The following is an 18,944-nucleotide window of genomic DNA, read 5'->3' as shown; positions in this document are numbered from 1 at the left end:
GAAAGAAAGAGAGAAAGACAGTGACAGAAAGAGAAAGAGAAAGACAGTAACAGAAAGAAAGAGAGAAAGACAAAGAAAGAGAGAAAGACAAAAAGACAAAAAGAGAAAGAAAGACAGTGACAGACAGAAATAGAGAAAGACAGAGACAGAAAGAAAGAGAGAAAGACAGGGACAGAAAGAAAGAGAGAAAGACAGAGACAGAAAGAGAGAGAGAAAGACAGAGACAGAAAGAGAGAGAGAGACAGAAAGAGAGAGAAAGACAGAAAGAAAGAGAGACAGAAAGAGAGAGAGAAAGACAGAGACAGAAAGAGAGAGAGAAAGACAAAGAAAGAGAGAAAGACAAAAAGACAAAAAGAGAGAAAGAAAGACAGTGACAGACAGAAATAGAGAATACAGAGACAAAAGAAAGAGAAAGACAGTGACAGAAAGAGAAAGAGAAAGACAGTAACAGAAAGAAAGAGAGAAAGACAAAGAAAGAGAAAGACAAAAAGACAAAAAGAAATAAAGACATTTACAGACAGAAATAGAGAAACAGAGACAGAAAGAAAGAGAGAAAGACAGGGACAGAAAAAGAGAGAAAGACAGAGACAGAAGAGAGAGAGAAAGACAGAGACAGAAAGAGAGAGAGATACAGAAAAGATGAGAAGAACAGAAAGAAAGAGAGACAGAAATAGAGATAGAAATACAGAGACAGAAAGAGAGAGAGAAAGACAAAGAAAGAGAGAAATACAAAAATACAAAAAGAGAAAAAAAAGACAGTGACAGACAAAATAGAGAAAGACAGAGACAGAAAGAAAGAGAGAAAGACATTGAGAGAAAGACAAAGAAAGATAGAAAGAAAAAGACAAAAAGAGAAATAAAGACAGTGACAGACAGAATAAGAAAGACAGAGACAGAAAGAAAGAGAGAAAGACAGGGACAGAAAGAAAGATAGAAAGACAGAGACAGAAGAGAGAGATAAAGACAGAGACATAAAGAGATAGAAAAACATTTACAGAAAGAAAGAGAGAAATACAATAAATAGAGAATACAAAAAGATATAAAAAGACAGTACATACATAAATAGAGAAAGACAGAGACAGAAATAAAGAGAAGACAGGGACATAAAGAGAGAGAGAAAGACAGTACAGAAATAAAGATAGAAAGACAAATAAAGAGAGAAAGACAAAAATACAAAAATAGAGAAAGAAAGACAGTTACAGACTAAATAGAGAATACAGATAGAAAGAAAGAGAGAAAGACAGGGACAAAAGAAAGAGAGAAAGACAGAGACAGAAAGAGAGATAGAGACATAAAGATATATAAAGACATAAAAGAAATAGATACAGAATAGATATAGAATACAGACAGAAAGAATAGAGAAAGACAGTGACAGAAAGAAAGAGAGAAAGACAAAAAACAAAAAGAGAGAAAGAATACATTGACAGACAGAATATATAAATACATAGACATAAATAAGATAGAAATACATTACATAAAGAAATAGATAATACATTTACAGAATATAGATATAAAGACATTGACATAAAGATAGAGAGAAAATACAGTGACAGAAAGATAGATAGAGACACAGTTACAGAAAAAAAGATAGAAAGACAAAAATAGAGAAAGACAAAATACAAAAAGATGAATAAATACAGTTACAGACAGAAATATAGAAAGACAGATACATAATAAATAGAGAAATACATTTACAGAAAGAGAGAGAGAAAGACAAATAAATAGAGAAAGACAAAAATACAAAAAGATAGAAATAAATACATTGACAACAGAATAGATAAATACATAAATAAATAAATAAATACATTTACAGACATAATATAGAAATACAGATATATAAAGAGAGAAATACAGAGACATAAAGAGAGAGATAGAAGACATTACATACAGAAATATAGAAAGACATACAGAAAGAAGAAAGACAGTTCAGACAAATAGATAAAGACAGTGACATACAGAAATAGAGAAAGACATAGATATAAAGAGAGAAAGACAGACAGAAAGAGAGAGAAGGACAGTGACAGACAGAAATAGAGAAAGACAGACAGAAAGAAAGCGAGAAAGACAGAGACAGAAAGAGAGAGAGAGAAAGACAGTGACAGACAGAAATAGAGAAAGACAGAGATAGAAAGAGAGGAAGACAGAGACGGAAAGAGAGAGAGAGAGAAGGACAGTGACAGACAGAAATAGAGAAAGACAGAGACAGAAAGAAAGAAAGAGAGAAAGACAGAGACAGAAAGAAAGAAAGACAGTGACAGACAGAAATAGAGAAAGACAGTGACAGACAGAAATAGAGAAAGACAGAGATAGAAAGAGAGAAAGACAGAGACAGAAAGAGAGAGAGAAGGACAGTGACAGACAGAAATAGAGAAAGACAGACAGAAAGAAAGAGAGAAAGACAGAGACAGAAAGAAAGAGAGAAAGACAGAGACAGAAAGAAAGAGATAATACAGAGACAGAAATAAAGAAACAGTGACAGACAGAAATAGAGAAAGACAGAGACAGAAAAAAATAGAGAATACAGAGACAAATAAAAAGAAAGACAGTGACAGACAGAATATAGAAAGACAGTGACATACATATATAGAAAGACATAGATAGAAAGATAGGAAGACAGAGACAGAAAGAGAGAGAGAGACAAAAGATAGAGAAAGACAGAAAGAAATAGATACAGAAAGATATAGAGAAAGACGATACAAAAGAGAGATAGAAAGACAAAGAAAGAGAGAAATACAAAAAGACAAAAAGAGATAAAGAAATACAGTGACAGACAGAAATAATAAATACAGAGACAGAAAGAAAGAGAGAAAGACAGTTACATAAATGAATAGAAAGACAGTACAAAGAAAGAGATAAAAGACAAAGAAAGAGAGAATACAAAAAGACAAAAGAGAAAGAAAGACATTGACAGACATAATAGAGAAACAGATATAGACAGAATAAAATAGAGAAATACATTTACAGAAATAAATATATAAAGACATATACATAAAAGAGAGAGATAAATACAGAGACATAATAGAGATATAGACATAAATATATAAATACATAAATAAAGATATACAGAAATAGATAGAAATACATATACATAAAATAAGATAGAGAAAGACAAGAAATATATAAATACAAAAACAAAAATAGATAATAATACATTTCATACATAAATAAATATAGAAATACATAGAAAATATAAAGACATTATATAAATACAAAAAGATAGAAAACACAAAAATACAAAAATAGATAATAAATACAGTTACATACATAAATATAGAAAGACAGATACAGAAAGAAATATATAAATACAGTTACATAAATAAAGAGATAAATACAGATACAGAAATATATATAGAAAGACATATACAGAAAGAATATAGATAATACATTTACATAAATAAATATATAAATACAAAGAAAGAGATAAAGACAAAAAATATATAAGATACATTACAGACATAAATATATAAATACATATACATAAATAAATATAGAAATACATTTACATAAATATATAGATAAATACATTTACAGAAAGAAATATTAATACAAAGAAAATAGAGAAAGACAAAAAACAAAAATAGATAAATAAATACAGTTACAGACATAAATATATAATACATATATAAATAAATATATAAATACATTTACATAAATAAATAGATAAAGACATATACAGAAATAGATATATAGACATAAAGATATATAAATACAGAAATAAAGATAGACAGAAATAGAGATAGAAATACATACAGAAATAATATATAAATACATTTACATAAATAAATATATAAATACAAAATACAAAAATAGATAAATAAGACATTTACATACATAAATATATAAATACATATACATAAAGAAATATATAAATACATTGACAAAATAAATGAGATAAACAGTTACATAAATAGATATAGAAATACATTTACATAAATATAGATAGAAATACATTTACAGAAATATATATATAAATACATTACATAAATAAAGATATAAATACAAATAATATATAAAGACAAAATACAAAAATATAGAAATAAAGACATTGACATACATAAATATATAAAGACAGATACATAAATAAAGATAGAATACATGACAGAAAATAGAGATATAATACAAATAAATAGTAAATACAAAAATACAAAAATATATAATAAATACATTTACATACATAAATAGATAAATACATAAATAAATAAATAAATACATTTACAGACATAAATATAGAAATACATATATAGAAATATATAAATACATAGACAAAATATATGATATATAATGACATTTACATACATAAATATATAAAGACATAGACATAATAAATAAATACATTGACAGACATAAATAGATAAATACAGTTCCGACATAATATATAATACATATATATAAGATATAAATACATATACATAAAGATGAGAGAGAAGACAGTTACATACATAAATAGATAAATACATACAAAATAAATCGATAAATACATAGACATAAAGAGATAGATAGAAAGACAGTGACATACATAAATATATAAAGACAGATATAGAATAGAGGAATACAGAGACGGAAAGATAGAGATAGATAAGGACAGTGACAGACAGAAATAGATAAAGACATAGACAGAAAGAAAAAAGATAGAATACAGATAACAAAAGAATAAAGACAGTGACATACAGAAATAGATAAAGACAGTGACAGACAGAAATAGAGAAACAGATATATAAGAGAGAAAGACATAGACATAAAGAGATATATAGGACAGTGACATACATAAATAGAGAATACAGACAAAAAAATAGATATAAATACTATACATAATAAAGATAAATACATAGACATAAATAAATATAGAAAGAACAGATACATAAAGAAAGAAAAACAGTGACAGACAGAAATAGAGAATACAGATACAGAAGAAAGAGAGAAAGACAGATACTAATAAATAAAGACAGTGACATACAGAAATATATAAAGACATTGACAGACTAAATAGAGAATACAGATATAGAAAGAGAGGAAGACAGAGACATAAAGAGAGAGATAGAAATACAGTGACAGATACATAAATAATAAATACAGACAGAAATAAAGAGAGAAATACAGAGACAGAAAGAAATAGATAAGACAGAGACAGAAAAAGAAAGACAGTTACATACAGAAATATATAATACAGAGACAGAAGAAAGAAATACAATACAGAAACAGAAGAAAGACAGTGATAGACAGAAATAGAGAAAGACATAGAAAGATATAAAGACATATACATAAAGATAGATAGAGAGAAAGACAGTGACAAAGAAAGAGAGAAAGACAGAGACAGAAAGTGAGAAAGACAGAGACAGAAAGAAATAGAGAAAGACAGTGACAGAAAGAAAGAGAGAAAGACAGAAAGAAATAGAGACAGAAAGAAAGAGAGAGAGGACAGTTCTAGCACTTGATAGGAAACTCTTCTTTGAGTTGAGTAAACTGGACTAATGTGACACAAAGTACTTTGCTCAAGACACAATTTGCCACCCGATACAGAAATTGAACCTACGATTTTGACATGAGCACAACATGCATTAAAAAAAAAAATATATATATATATAAACATACATACCTTTTTCATAACATCCTTAATGAGTTCGTCATAAATTTCATTTAATCCCATCGATATTTCATCATCTACCAGCCTATTAAGATATTGATTCTGAAAAAGGCTGAGTAATTTTGGGAAAAGAAATCTTTCACTTTCTTTATTTAATGCACCTTCCATAGATTTCTGGTCTGGTCGTTGACCAGTAACATGACCAAACCGATCAAACAAGTGTTCAATCTCAGCTCTGTCCACCGACAAAGGTAACATGTATTGCCCGTTTTCATCTCTCTCACTTAGAAAATTGAACAGCTTCCAGAGTGTGAAAGCATCGGAAGATTTCAGTTTAGGCTGATCAGGAAATTCCCAGACTTTATTCTTGCAAAGTATCCAACATATTTCTTTGATAGATTCTGCTTTTGGTGTGAAACTTAAATGACTGTCAGTAAAAACTTCTGATTTTAGCAGTTTCAAATATTCTTCGAAATTTAATTCTGTGGAACTACATTTGTCTAACTTTTCTTCCGATTTTAAAAATCCTAATTCATTTCCGAGATTATTGGTTAAAACCTTGCAAGAAAAAAGAGAAAAGAAATGAATTAAAAAAAAGCATAAAAATTGTCCTGAATTAAAAAAAAATCTAGCAGACAATGATACACACATTAAAACCAGAAGAAATGTTAGCATGCTGGACAAAATGCTAAGCAGCATATTGTCCATCTTATTTCTTTATTGCCCACAAGGGGCTAAACATAGAGGGGAATTTGAACTTAGAATGTAGCAGCAGACAAAATACCTATTTCTTTACTACCCACAAGGGGGCTAAACACAGAGGGGACATACAAGGACAGTCAAAGGGATTAAGTCGATTACATTGACCCCCCAGTGCATAACTGGTGCTTAATTTATCGACCCCAAAAGGATGAAAGGCAAAGTCGACCTCGGTAGAATTTGAACTTAGAATGTAGCAGCAGACAAAATACCTATTTCTTTACTACCCACAAGGGGGATAAACTCTTCTTTGAGTTGAGTAAACTGGACTAATGTGACACAAAGTACTTTGCTCAAGACACAATTTGCCACCCGATACAGAAATTGAACCTACGATTTTGACATGAGCACAACATGCATTAAAAAAAAAAATATATATATATATATATAAACATACATACCTTTTTCATAACATCCTTAATGAGTTCGTCATAAAGGGGGATAAACACAGAGGGGACATACAAGGATAGTCAAAGGGATTAAGACGATTACATAGACTCCAGCGCGTAACTGGTACTTAATTTATCGACCCCGAAAGGATGAAAGGCAAAGTCAACCTCAGCAGAATTTGAACTCAGAACATAGTGGCAGATAAAATACCAATTTCTTTACTACCCACAAGGGGCTAAACATAAAGACAAACAAGGACAGACAAATGGATTAAGACGATTATATCGACCCCAGTGCATAACTGGTACTTAATTTATCGACCCCGAAAGGATGAAAAGCAAAGTCGACCTCGGCGGAATTTGAACTTAGAACATAGCAGCTGATGAAATACTGCTAAGCATTTCGCCCAGCGTGCTAACATTTCTGCCAGCTTGCCGCCTATGTCCATCTTATAGTCCATCTTAACCTCAGCAAAATTTGAACCCTGGATGTGAACTTTGCCTTCCATCCTTTCAGAGTTGATAAAATAAGCACAAGTTGCATACTGGAGGAAGGGTTGGGTTGGTTCAATAAACTTAGCCCTCCACTCACAAAATTTCATGTAATTAGCCTATTCTAGAAAGGATTATGATATCATCATCATTTAATGTCCTTTGTCTTTGCTGTCATGGATTGGACAGTTTGACCAGAGCTGACAAGCTGGGGAGCTGCACAAACTCCAATCTGATTTGTTATGGTTTTTATGGCTCGATGCCCTTCCTAACACCAACCACTTTACAGTGTGTGCTCAGTGCTTTTATATGGTGCAGCATGGGTGCTTCTACATGGCACTGCACGGGCGCTTTGATGTGGCACCATGTTGATGCATTTACATAGCACTCCCACAAGAGCTTTACAGTCTGGAGAGATAGGTGGCCAGATGTTAGGAGTGGTGTGGTTGCAGAAATTGTTTGCATCATGCCACACAAGCAGGAGAACCTGTCAGAGTCCTGTTGCCAGACACAGGGTCTTCCAGGAGCCACCTTCTTGACCCAGAGCAGCACTACCTCCTCCAGGCACTTGATGTAGACCTGAGTGTTGAGTGTGAGGTCATGTGGGGAGATGAATGGAAGCATAACGTCACCATCACTAGTGATCACTCGAAACACCATGATGTTGACTGAATATTTGATTTTGATCACCCTTGGTACATGTTTTGGGGACACAGCAAATCAATGCTTGATCTGTGTGTTCACCATCTGATCTTGGCAGAAATTTTTCTTGTCTTAGAAAAACCAAAGAATGTTTGGTTGGAAGGCATGCCCGAGTTTGTTTAAAAGCTTCGTAGCATGGCTTTTCCTCTTGTCCTTGATGGCATGGGATAAAAATTGGCCCTTTCTTATATTGCATGAGGAATACCGAATGTCTTCATGCACTACCTGCTTGATAAGAAACTCTGGCACTCCCATGTCCCTGGCAATGGACCTGACTGACTTGGTGAAATCAAGGTTATGATTGACAACAATCCCGACAAATTCAGGAGTTCTTTGCTTATCTGAATGATCAGAGTAAGTTTTCCGAGCTGACGTACCTTCGTAATCACCATTAGAGTCATCCAACTCTTTCTGAATCCACTGCACTGTTCTCAAATTGACACCCAAACACTCTAAAATGTTCGTATTGGAGCTTCCGGTGCTAATGCCAAGCAGTACAACATGCTGTTTACAAATTTCTGGCAGAACCAATTGTGCTGTTTTTCTCACAGATGGTGCCTAACTAACCCTACTGTACTGTGTACTATTTACTCTATTTTACTTGTTTCAGTCATTTGACTGTGGCCATGCTGGAGCACCGCCTTTAGTCGAGCAAATCGACCCTGGGACTTATTCTTTGTAAGCCCAGTACTTATTCTATCGGTCTCTTTTGCCGTACCGCTAAGTGACGGGGACGTAAACAAACCAGCATCGGTTGTCAAGCAATGCTAGGGGGACAAACACACACACAAACATATATATATATATACATATATACGACAGGCTTCTTTCAGTTTCCGTCTACCAAATCCACTCACAAGGCATTGGTCGGCCCGGGGCTATAGCAGAAGACACATGCCCAAGATGCCACGCAGTGGGACTGAACCCGGAACCATGTGGTTGGTTAGCAAGCTACTTACCACACAGCCACTCCTGCGCCTATAGTTGACAAAATCAAAACAATGTGCATACATGAAATTAAAAATATAAAATGGCAACAATTTACCCATCACACTCTGTACATATACACACATACATACCCAACCCGTGCTAGCATGGAAGGCGGATGTTAAACAAGGACACACAGACACACAATTATACATGTATGTACACATACACTCATTGTTGGTGGTTGGGAATATAGCAGCGGTTCAGTAACACAGCTCTCACACCAAAATCTTGTTTAAATATCTAAAATTTTCACCTGAAGAATGAAAACTGGTTTGAAATTAGATCTGACCTACATTGATCACAAAGAGAGTCCAAAATGCAGAATTATCTATGGAAGATGGCCTAGCCTGTGAGAATGAATACCGAGGCTAGAGTAAGTGGTCAGTTTGTGCACAGGTTCAAGCTTCTTCATCATCAGTAATGGGCAACGTATATACTGCAAAACTTTTTGAATGGTATACCTAACAAAAAAATTATCTTGACTGCATTCAGTAGTGTAGCGCACCTGATAATTATGTCTGATGTGCTCCAGTTCTCAGGAAAAGGTTGCCGGTGCTTGTTTTACATGATTGTACTCTTACTAATAATAACAGCCAAATCTCGTTCAAATCACATAGTCTTTAACAAAAAGGCAAGGACATACTAGATAATATAGAAAAAGAAAAGACTGTACGGTCTTGGCTAGTCTATAGCTAAATAACAATGACAACAGTAGCAGCAGAACATGTATAAACGAGAATGGGTTTATTTCTTAAATAGGTTAGTGTAGAGTGAGAGCAATCACAGAAGTAGCATTACTAGAGTGTTACACCATCAATGGAGTTGGTTTCTTTGAACATGAAAGGATGTAAGAATTACATTTCTTTCTTTTAGACAAAGTTTTTTTTAGCGTTTTTGATGAAAGATGAAAGATTACGAACGTAAACAAACTTGTTTCACAAAACAATATTCACACATACACACACAACCCCCCCCCCCAAAAAAAAACAAAAAAAAAACAAATGCACACACACACCAAACACATAACACTCACACAGCAAACATAAGCACACACACCAAACAAACAAAAAAGTATGAAATACATAGACACAATCATGGTGCATGTATGTGTGTGAGTGTGTGCATTTGGAAACAATATGATCTCAAACAGCATTTTTCAAACTTTGTCATGACCCATTTTATGTATCTCATGACCCACAGTTTGAAAACAGCTGATCTAGAAGATCTTTCAGTTTTCTCAAAGATACAACTTCAAGTATGTAATGAATTATATACAGAACACAACAAAGTGATTAGTGGTAGGAAAGATCAAACTATAGAATTCAGGACAAAAATATTACATACAAGCTATTCCTGAGTCACCAAGGAAAGTAATAACTGTGGATAAGGGCTTCTCAACCAGTTATTGCATTATAAATTTTAGCAAAATCTTAGATGAACCCTGAAGGGATCTTTTGGACCTTGGCTGAGAACTAGTGACTAAGACCTTAGCAATTTGATTAACACAAAAATGACTATGTCATGGTTGTGTGGTAAGAAGCTTGCTTCCCAACCACATGGTTCCAGGTTCAGTCCCATTGTATGGCATCTTGGGCAAGTGTCTACTATAGGCTTGGGCCAACCAAAGCCTTGTGAGTGGATTTGGAAACCAGAAACTGAAAGAAGCCCGTCTATATATATATATATATATATATATGTTGTGTGTGTTCAACTAAAACCCTTTAAGGCCATGCTCCAGCATGGCTGCAGTCAGATGACTAAAACAAATATATGAAGAGCATCCAGCTATGGAAAACCATGCCAAATGAGACCGGAGTCTGATACAGCCTTCCAGCTTGCCAGCTCTGGTCAAACCATCCAACCCATTCCAGCATGGATAACAGACAGTAAATGATCATCATTTAACAACCATTTTTCAGTGCTTGTACAGTTCAGGTGGAATTTGTTGAGACTGACTTTTTTAGACTGGATCCCCTTTCTATTAATCTCATTTACCAAACTGCTAAGTTATGGGGACATAAACACACCAACACTGGTTGTCAAGCAGTTGTGGGGAGACAAGCACAGGGACAAAGATACACACACGCATATAGGACGGGCTTCTTTCAGTTTCCATCGACCAAATCCACTCACAAGGCTTTTGTTGGCCCAAAGCTATAGTAGAAGACACTTGCCTAAGGTACCATGCAGTGGGACTGAAACCAAAACCATGTGGTTGGGAAGCAAGCTTCTTACCACACAGCCACACCTGCATGTATATACATGGAGAGAGAGGGAGGAGGGAGAGAGAGAAAGGGGAGAAAGAGAAGGAGGGAGATTATATGTTCACAGAAGCAAGATTCCAAATATTTAATAATCGCACAATTAGTTTCCAGGGATATGACAGCATTTTGAATGCGTCAATGTATTAATTCCAGGAATTTCCTAATCCTACATGAATCTAGTTACATGTTACGTCTATATCATACTTGCAATATTTGTTTATAAAAAAGAAAAAAAAAGTGATAACGATTATAAAGGACGTTCCAGTTGCATCAATTGAATATTCAAAAACAAAGTTTGTTTATAAACAAATGCTTATAGATACAGGATTTGTCTATGAACAAACTCTGGCATGTAAAACTATTTTTCAGAAAAAATTTGAAGTATTCTCAATACTTGTGGCTTATGTAAATTCTATGTCTATTTATTATATACAAGGATATTCAAAACAAGATGCTTTGCATGACATGAAAAATACTATAACAATTATTACTTTTGCCTATCATTATTATTATTATTACTACCTTTCCTTTTTGGCCAAGCCCTCATCAACTTTTTCAAGTTTCACTTGAATAGGAAGTTGAAACATAGAGAGGGAAGTGTTGCCTTGTAGCAAGTTTGCTGAAATGTGGGTGACTATTGGAAGAATGGCCAGTGTGAAAGGACCAATTCTGAGTGTGCATCTGTAAACAAAAGGGTTCACACAAGAATTTATAACCTTTTGAGAGAATATGGAATTCATTTTGGAATTTGGATCTTGAAGTACCTAATATTTACATTCCCAAAAAGAATTTTATATATATATATATATATATATATTATATATATATATATATATAATATATTATATATATATATATATATATCTTTTACTTGTTACAATCGGACTACAGCCATGAAATGGCATGGCCTTGGAGAAACTTTAGTCAGCTGTAGCAACCCCAGGACTTTCTATTTCTTCTTTTTTAAGCCTAAAACTTATCTATCAGACCCTTTTGCCGAACTACTAAGTTACGAGAATGTAAACACACCAGCACCGGTTGTCAAGCAATGCTAGGGGAACAAACACAGACACACAAACACACACACATACATATATATATACATATATCCAACAGGCTTCTTTCAGTTTCCGTCTACCAAATCCACTCACAAGGCTTTGGTCAACCCGGGGCTATAGCAGAAGACACTTGCCCAAGATGCCACGCAGTGGGACATTGTATATTTATTTTGAGAATCATCATGTAAAATAAGCTGCTTGCTATTCATATTTTTATGGTTAACGTGGTTTGGTTCTTGGAAAGATTGCAAATTGGGTTAATAGCTCTGCTTTGTTTCTGGCTTGACTTAGTTTTTGTTTGGTGGCAGGTTGGTTCACTGGCTGACAGGCAGGCAGGCAGGCTGGTTCACTGGCTGGCTTACTGTGCCAGTTAGAATGGAGGAAACATTAGTTAGTCTCTCACCATTCCCTTTACACAGAAGTAACAGGGTAGATGGTGGATGGTGACAGCAAGTCCCTGACCAAAGGCTGGTTAGTAGCTGATGACTAACCCTTGTAACACAAGCAATAACATTGGCAATTCTTTGATGTGCCAAGTCTAAACAATAACACATACACACTCCTCTGTGCTTGAATTCAGTTTTTATCATTTTTGTTGGTTCCTTCTCAGTTGGTTCACTGTGGTTGCTTCATTCCCACAACAATCACCATCATCAAAGCAACACACATGGGGAAGAGGCAACAGGGAGCCTCTTTATGGTAGCCTGACTTGTTAGAAATAGCAGCCAATATGCCATCAAATCACATCCTACAATCTTCTGCATATTATACATATATATATACTCTCTCTTTATTCTTTTACTAGTTTCAGTCATTTGACTGTGGCCATGCTGGAGCACCGCCTTTAGTCGAGCAAATCGACCCTGGGACTTATTCTTTGTAAGCCCAGTACTTATTCTATCGGTCTTTTTTGCCAAACCGCTAAGTGACGGGGACGTAAACACACCAGCATTGGTTGTCAAGCAATGCTAGGGGGACAAACACAGACACAAATATACACACAGACACACATATTTATATATATACATATATACGACAGGCTTCTTTCAGTTTCCGTCTACCAAATCCACTCACAAGGCATTGGTCGGCTTGAGGCTATAGTAGAAGACACTTGCCCAAGATGCCACGTAATGGGACTGAACCCGGAACCATGTGGTTGGTAAGCAAGCTACTTACCACACAGCCACTCCTTTCATTTGTTTCAGTCATTCTGTCAAATGTAATGCTTATTTATTCGTTATTTTGAATTAGTCTTGAGATTTCATTGATGCGCTTGTTCATTTTTAGAATGACACTGTAGGGTAGGTGTGAGAGACCAGATATGGTTGGTTTGAAAATAATATAAGTAAAATATTTGGGCTGGGTATGACCAGTTTAAATGCATAGGGGTTGACTTGTAACTATGTGTTGAAACTGAAGCAATTACATAGAAATGTCATTTTGAGTCACAAACAAGAACAAAAAAAAATACAAGATGTAAGAGATATTTGAGAACATTTAATAAGCAGTATATTACTAATATACTAACCAAGTGAAATATTATATCTTTAGGATTCCCCAGTGGCAGATAAAATGCTTATATGAGATATGAAAAGACATGCACTCATAGTAGCTGTATGTGCAGAACACAGCGAATTAGAAACTGAGAATTTTCTAAATGATACAAGATCTTTTGTACACAAGTTCAGATAGAACTGGAAGAGTCTGGCAGGAATGTCTGAACTGTGTCAAAGACTAGTAAAAAAAAAAAAATAAAATAAAATGTTCAGACACTAAAAGGACACCATAATTCATCCAAAAAACTCAAACATGAATGAAAATCCTGGAAAATCAAAGAGGGACTTTGCCAAAGAACTTCAAGTTTCAGAATAGATTATTAGAACTATGGTGCAAGGGGATATTTGATACAAGTTGTATATACCGAGGAGGGGTCAATTCATGTCCCCAAAGACACAGGAAAACTGATCTGTGCTTAAATTGTTTGTTCAGGGCTTGCTTTGGTTCTTCCCCGATGAAAAATCTTCAACCAAGACCAAAAGTCTAACAGGAAATAAAAGATTTTGTGCAGATCCTTCTGGTGTGTCCCTGCCCCCACCCCACCGTCACCCAAAGTGATGCACATTAAGTTTCCAGCAACTGTGATGGTTTTAGGAGTAGTGAGGAACAGAGGTCATATTATGCCATCTAACATCTTTCCATAAGGTTTTAGAATTGATGGAGACACTGGATGGATGAAGTGCACAGCAAAAGGTCACATGTTTCAACAATACTCAACCCCTTCTCACAAAGTCCACGTCACCCAAGAATGGACTTTAGACAATTTTCATGATCATGTAACACCAAATATGTGGCCACCAGATTCAACAGATCTAAATCCAATCAACTACTATATTTGGGGTGTTGTTGAAAAGGACACTAATTGATTTTTCACAATGCCATAGGTCCACTGACAAGCACCACTGTCCAGGTGATGTTCAAAATTAATAAGGACAATTTATTGCAGGCATGTCAACGATTCCAGTTCTATATTGAAACACTCATCTCAGCTGAAAGTGGATTCAGAAATAATTATCTTACAAGAAAGCTTATCATGAACATGTGCATAATTTTATATTAATATTGTCGCCTTACTGGCACTTATGCCGGTGGCACTTATGCCAGTGGCACGTGAAAAAACATTCGAGCGAGGTCGTTGCCAGTACTGCCTGACTGGCACGTAAAAGCACCCACTACACTCTCGGAGTGGTTGGCATTAGGAAGGGCATCCAGCTGTAGAAACTGCTAGATCAAGACTGAAGCCTGGTGCAGCCATCTGGCTTGCCACTCCTCAGTTAAATCGTCCAACCCATGCTAGCATGGAAAGCAGACATTAAATGATGATGTTGATGGTACATTTGTTTTTAGCTGATCAGAGTAAATTATTACCAAATGTGTCCTCAAACACTACTTTCACCTTACATTATGTTAACTTTTTGTTTACTTCATGAAGTGTCAAATTTTAGAAATATCACTGTGACCTGGTCAAAGATAGAATTTCACTGCACTGACTTGAAAATGTAGTGGCTTAAGTGAGTGTAAAAGAAATCAGATATTTCACTGATATTTATTTATTTTAAAACTTTCCTAAAATATATAAGTACAGGCATGGATATGGCTGCATGGCAAAGAATTCTGTGGTATCAGGATTACACTTATTGCGAAGCAGTAAGAACAAATGCCTTCTTCTGTAGCCCCAAGACCAACCAAAATCATGTGAGTGGATTTAATAGACATTACTGTCTCAAGTCCTAGGGTTTATAGGTCCAGTTACCCACTTTCCATGGAATATAAGTGACAGAGATCCCAACATTTCCCCTACCTGAACAGGAAGCCACTTTGTTGTAGGGTTACTGCATTTTACAGCTGAGAAAATAGCAGCAATATGAAATGAAGAGTTTTGCTCAAGAGCACAATGCACTGTCTGATCTAAGAATAGAAACCACAATCTTGCAATGATGAGTAAAATACGTAAACCACCAGGCCATTTGCCTTCACATAATACATGTGTAGATATATCATATACCGTATTTTAACATGGATAAGGAACCCTTTTTGTCAAAAATTAGGTTAAAAAATATGGGAGTTTTTTTATACATGGATAGTATTATAATCCCTTACAAAACCTTAAATCTCTTTTTTAAGCCCCCATAATTAGGGGATTCCTTATACACGAGGGTTCCTTATACACATTAAAATACAGTAAATGTGAATATATGATGGACTCCCATTGAAGATAATGTATGAGTGTTCAGCTTTTGCCGAAGGACCTGTGCAAATGATTTGTTTATAGTGATTAAATGTATGTGCTGTACATTAGTTCACCTCACTCCATCAAATTGTCTGCACAGGTGCATTGTGTACTACGCATCAGGTGTCAAAGTGATCACAGACCAACATTCCTCCTGAACAGAGTGCCAGTTTATTGCAAGGTAATCCATTGACAGCTAAGTAGACTGGAGCAATGAAAAATGAAGTGTCTTGCTCAAGAACACAACACACCACCAGCGTGGGAACCAAAACAATGACTTTGCAATTGTGAATGCAACACCCTAACCGCTAGGCCATGTGCTTTCACCTAAAGGTGATAATTAGGCTTATATTTAGTCTGGAGTGTAGGGGGCTCTGAATAGAGGTGGTTCCTTTGGTACAAGAGGCGAGGAATCACTGGTCTTGTCTCAATGGCCCCTAGCACAATACCCTGGAATCCCACTTCAGCTGGTGGGTTAAACCAAGTGTGGGGATGGTGGTGTAAACATTGCAAAAGACTAAAGATGTTTTCTCAAGGAGTTAGCAGCTAGGGCAGAGGGTCCTGCTTAGGTTAACAGCCTAATGTTCAGGGCCAAGGTGTGTCTCAAGTAGAGGAATACATTTGTGTTAATAGCTCGGAGAAGAATGGACCATGCCAAGCTAATGTACCCACAATAGATTCATGATGATGACAACTTGACCAGAACCCATCCTGGAACAATCATTCCTCGGGTTAGCACTAAAGAGTGGACAAGTCTCAATTTCCCTGACTCACAGAGGTGGTTCCTTTGGTACCTGACAGTTGCACCTTGCCAAGAATAGTCAGGAGGAGAGGAACCACCGGTCTTGACTCAATGGCTCCTAGCACCATACCTTGGAACCCCACTTCAGCTGGTGGGCTAAGCCCAGTGTGGGGTTGGCAGCAAAAGACAGAAATGGCAAAATCTTGTGACACCATTAAGGAATGTCCCATTGAGCACACGATCAAAAAAACAGGAAGGAAGGATATTTAGTTTGGTGCTTCACTGTTTCCAGCAATTAACATGAATTCCACACTGTTTATTAGTAATTATTAGATTCAGGTTATGTAACTCCAGCAGCTGGTTATTAACAGAATAAACACATGACTGGTCTTTGTTACTTAATAAATGATAATATTATTGTTAATTAAATTTACTATTAAGATGGCGAGCTGGCAGAATCGTTAGCACACTGGATGAAATACTTAGAATGTAGCAATGGGCGAAATGCTGAGTTCAAATTTGCTGAGATCGACTACCTTTCATCCTTTCAGGGTCAATAAAATAAGTACCAGTTTAACACTGGGGTTGATGTAATCGACTCATCCCCTCCCCCCAAATTGCTACCCTTGTGGCAAAATTTGAAGCCATTATTTTTAAGGCGGCAAGCTGGCAGAATCGTTAGCATGCCGGGTGAAATGCCTAGCAGTATTTCATCTGTTGCTACGATATGTGTTCAAATTCTGTTGAGGTCGACTGTCTTTCATTCTTTCAGGGTCAGTAAATTAAGAACCTGTGAACTACTGGGGTCAATGTAATTGACTTATCTCCTCCCACAAAATTGGTACCCTTATGGCAAAATTTGAAACAATTATTATTATTATTACGAATATTATTATTATTATTATTATTATTATTATTATTACTATCCAACATGATGGCAATTATTTATATTGGTTCTGTGTCAAAGTATACAAAAAGACAAATTCCTAAGTCTGGTGCATCACGTTCATCACATGAACAAATACATGAAAAAAAAAGTTTATAACAAAAAACGAGGAAAAAAATATTGATTACTCATTTTATAAATAATGAGGAAATAGTTAATTAAGTGAAGTGATTACGAAAATGACAAAAACAACCAATGAGACACTGGGGAAAATGATTAATGTGGCATATACACCATGAACCACTTCCATCTTCAACTCTTGGATCCCTGGAATCTAGCTGGAATTTATAGGAGTGTTATATCATGTTGACTGGCATACAGCAGGTCCTAGTGGAACTTATCTGCCACTAAACATTTTGTCCGAGGTGCTAACGATTATGTCAATTCAATAATGATTAGTAATGATTATAATTTCTAAAATATGTACAAAGGTAAAAGTTTCAGGAATGAAGGAACAGTCAATTATACATACTAGTCTTTTTATGTGATCGGTACTTTTATTTTATTGACTCTGGAAGGATGTAAAACAAATTTGACTGTAGCTGGATTTGAACTCAGAACATAAATGACCATAACTAAAATTCTACAGAATATGATGATGATTTTGGCAAAGGCTCTGTTCTGCCAAGCAGATGAAAGGACTTTCTATGGTTAGACTGCATAGAAATTTAATGAAATAGTGAAAATACACACAATATGTAGAATATGGTAAAGTTTGAAAATGAAAGTATCAAGGACCAATCAAAGAACCCCACCACCAAATCCAGTTTTACCCTGATTAAGGGTGAATAAAGACCCTGTCCCAGCTCTATTTTCTAGCCCACATGTACATTCTGTTAATAGACCCATACACTTCAGCAATTCTTGCCACTCTCACTCTCTTTTCAACAGGTTTAGTAGAGGGTTTCACCATCCTTCTCAACCATCACTTTTCATTCCAAATGAAATTTGAAAAAGTTGTGGACTTAGCTAAAAATGAAAGTGCTTACAACCACTCAGAGGAAAACTATTTGTCGTCTCAGACGAAATGAATGCAGTGGGATGATTTTGATAATGGACTTAGTCAATAACATATGTGAAACAATAGCTGACGTAATTTAAGTCTTATAGTATGAACTGGGAGCATTTTATCATGTTACCAGCACTAGAGAGGCAGTTTGTGATAAAACATAAGGCTTCCTAGCACCTAATGTCAGTTCTTATCTGGTGTTACGATCCTCATGGACAGATATCT

At 35.2% G+C, this 18,944-nt stretch overlaps 1 protein-coding gene across 2 annotated transcripts in view; it reads right to left on the bottom strand.

Moving 5' to 3' along the window:
* The window catches only part of LOC115222694 (switch-associated protein 70), a 160,462-nt gene that overhangs the window by 64,154 nt on the left and 77,364 nt on the right, over positions 1–18,944 (bottom strand). For both annotated transcript variants that reach the window (XM_029793016.2, XM_029793014.2), the window contains exon 2: positions 5,594–6,139. In XM_029793016.2, coding sequence (XP_029648876.1) covers positions 5,594–6,139 — 546 coding nt within the window. The remainder of the gene's footprint in view (positions 1–5,593; positions 6,140–18,944) is intronic.

This window comes from Octopus sinensis, linkage group LG20 (assembly GCF_006345805.1).
Source record: "Octopus sinensis linkage group LG20, ASM634580v1, whole genome shotgun sequence".
Classification (NCBI taxonomy): Eukaryota; Metazoa; Mollusca; class Cephalopoda; order Octopoda; family Octopodidae; genus Octopus; species Octopus sinensis.
Note: the sequence above shows the minus strand (reverse complement) of the source record. Positions and strands in the feature narration are given on the sequence as shown.